General features: G+C 36.8%; 1 protein-coding gene across 1 annotated transcript; it reads left to right on the top strand.

Moving 5' to 3' along the window:
* Nucleotides 1–403: 403 nt before the first annotated feature.
* Nucleotides 404–967, top strand: LOC117905775 (TMV resistance protein N-like; the record flags this gene model as incomplete). Its single annotated transcript, XM_034818650.1, has 1 exon — nt 404–967. A coding segment is annotated over exon 1 (375 nt), but the record flags the coding sequence as incomplete, so codon positions are not given.
* Nucleotides 968–1,355: the final 388 nt, after the last annotated feature.

Genomic DNA, 1,355 nt, shown 5'->3' with positions numbered 1-1,355 from the left:
GTCGGTGGTAGTCTTTTATGGCATATGCTTTGTTTGTTCATACCTGGATTGGAAAATAATTGCGACCAAACGTGTACGGTGCCTCAAAATAAAAAATAACAAAAAAGGAAAGAAAAGAAAGGAACAATTCGATACCTTTCCCATGAAGCTGATAATGTGAACAAGACTTTCTGCTTTTTTTTTGCCTGTTTTGCTTTATCTTTTCTCTTTTGTCGTTTAACACGCTTTCCTCACCACTTCCTTTAGCAGAGGGAGTATATATTTTCTTGCTTGTGGGGAGACTTGGCCTGAAATATTTCAAGTTTTGCGGGGAGACTTGGCTTCAGTTGCATTCACTTGCCACGGCGTTTAGTTATTATCATTGACCATTCTCTTTTTCAGATTTCGCAGGTGTATTCTTCAATTATAGCTATTTTCAGATTTGTAGTTCTCTTTGATAATACAAAGAGATAACATTTTGTCTCTGAATTTCTTTGGTTTTGTTCATTAAGTTTTTGAATTATATGAATCAATTGTGAAACTTTCCCTTTCCTACAGGATAATTCAGACTTGACAACTCATATCTCAAGCTTCATCTCTCTACTGCTCGGTAATGGCTTCTGCTGCTGCTTCTTCTTCTTCTTCTCAAACGCGCTATGATGTGTTCCTCAGCTTCAGAGGAGAAGACACCCGCAATAACTTCACTGCCCATCTCTATCACGCCTTGTGCCAGAAAGGAATCAACACTTTCATCGATGATGACAAGCTCGAGAGAGGCCAAGTCATATCTCCTGCCCTGGTTGCAGCTATCGAAAACTCCATGTTTTCAATAGTTGTTTTGTCGAAAAATTATGCATTCTCTAGATGGTGTTTACAGGAATTGGTGAAGATAGTAGAGTGCATGAAAAGCAGGAGACAGAGGGTTGTCCCAATTTTCTACAATGTGGATCCCTCGGATGTGAGAAGACAGAGGGCATATTTGGAGAAGCATTGGCTAAACATGAAGAGAACTCGAGAACATGGAGAGGGTGCAGAGTTGGAAGGATGCTCTCACTCAAGTTGCAAATTTATCCGGTTGGGATTCAAGAAATAAGTAATTTTCTAAAGCCTTTTTCACTCTTATTTTTATTCTTGATTTTTAACATTGTCAATTTAAATGCTCTGCTAATTCACCTATTACTTTTTACAACATAGTGGGTATAAGAATATTGCATATATTAAATGATTGAAGGACTGGGTACATAGAATTTAGAACTTTTTTAGTACACTTCTTTAAGGGTAGATTTGAGACTGACTACGTCTTCACATCTCTTATTTCCTTTATTTTTATTATTTTTTTATGGATAACTAGACTCATTATGTTTTTATTCTTCAAA

The sequence above is a fragment of the Vitis riparia genome, chromosome 18 (genome assembly GCF_004353265.1).
Source record: "Vitis riparia cultivar Riparia Gloire de Montpellier isolate 1030 chromosome 18, EGFV_Vit.rip_1.0, whole genome shotgun sequence".
In the NCBI taxonomy this organism is placed as follows: Eukaryota; Viridiplantae; Streptophyta; class Magnoliopsida; order Vitales; family Vitaceae; genus Vitis; species Vitis riparia.
The sequence above is the reverse complement of the archived record's forward strand: the minus strand, read 5'-3'. Positions and strand labels throughout refer to the sequence as shown.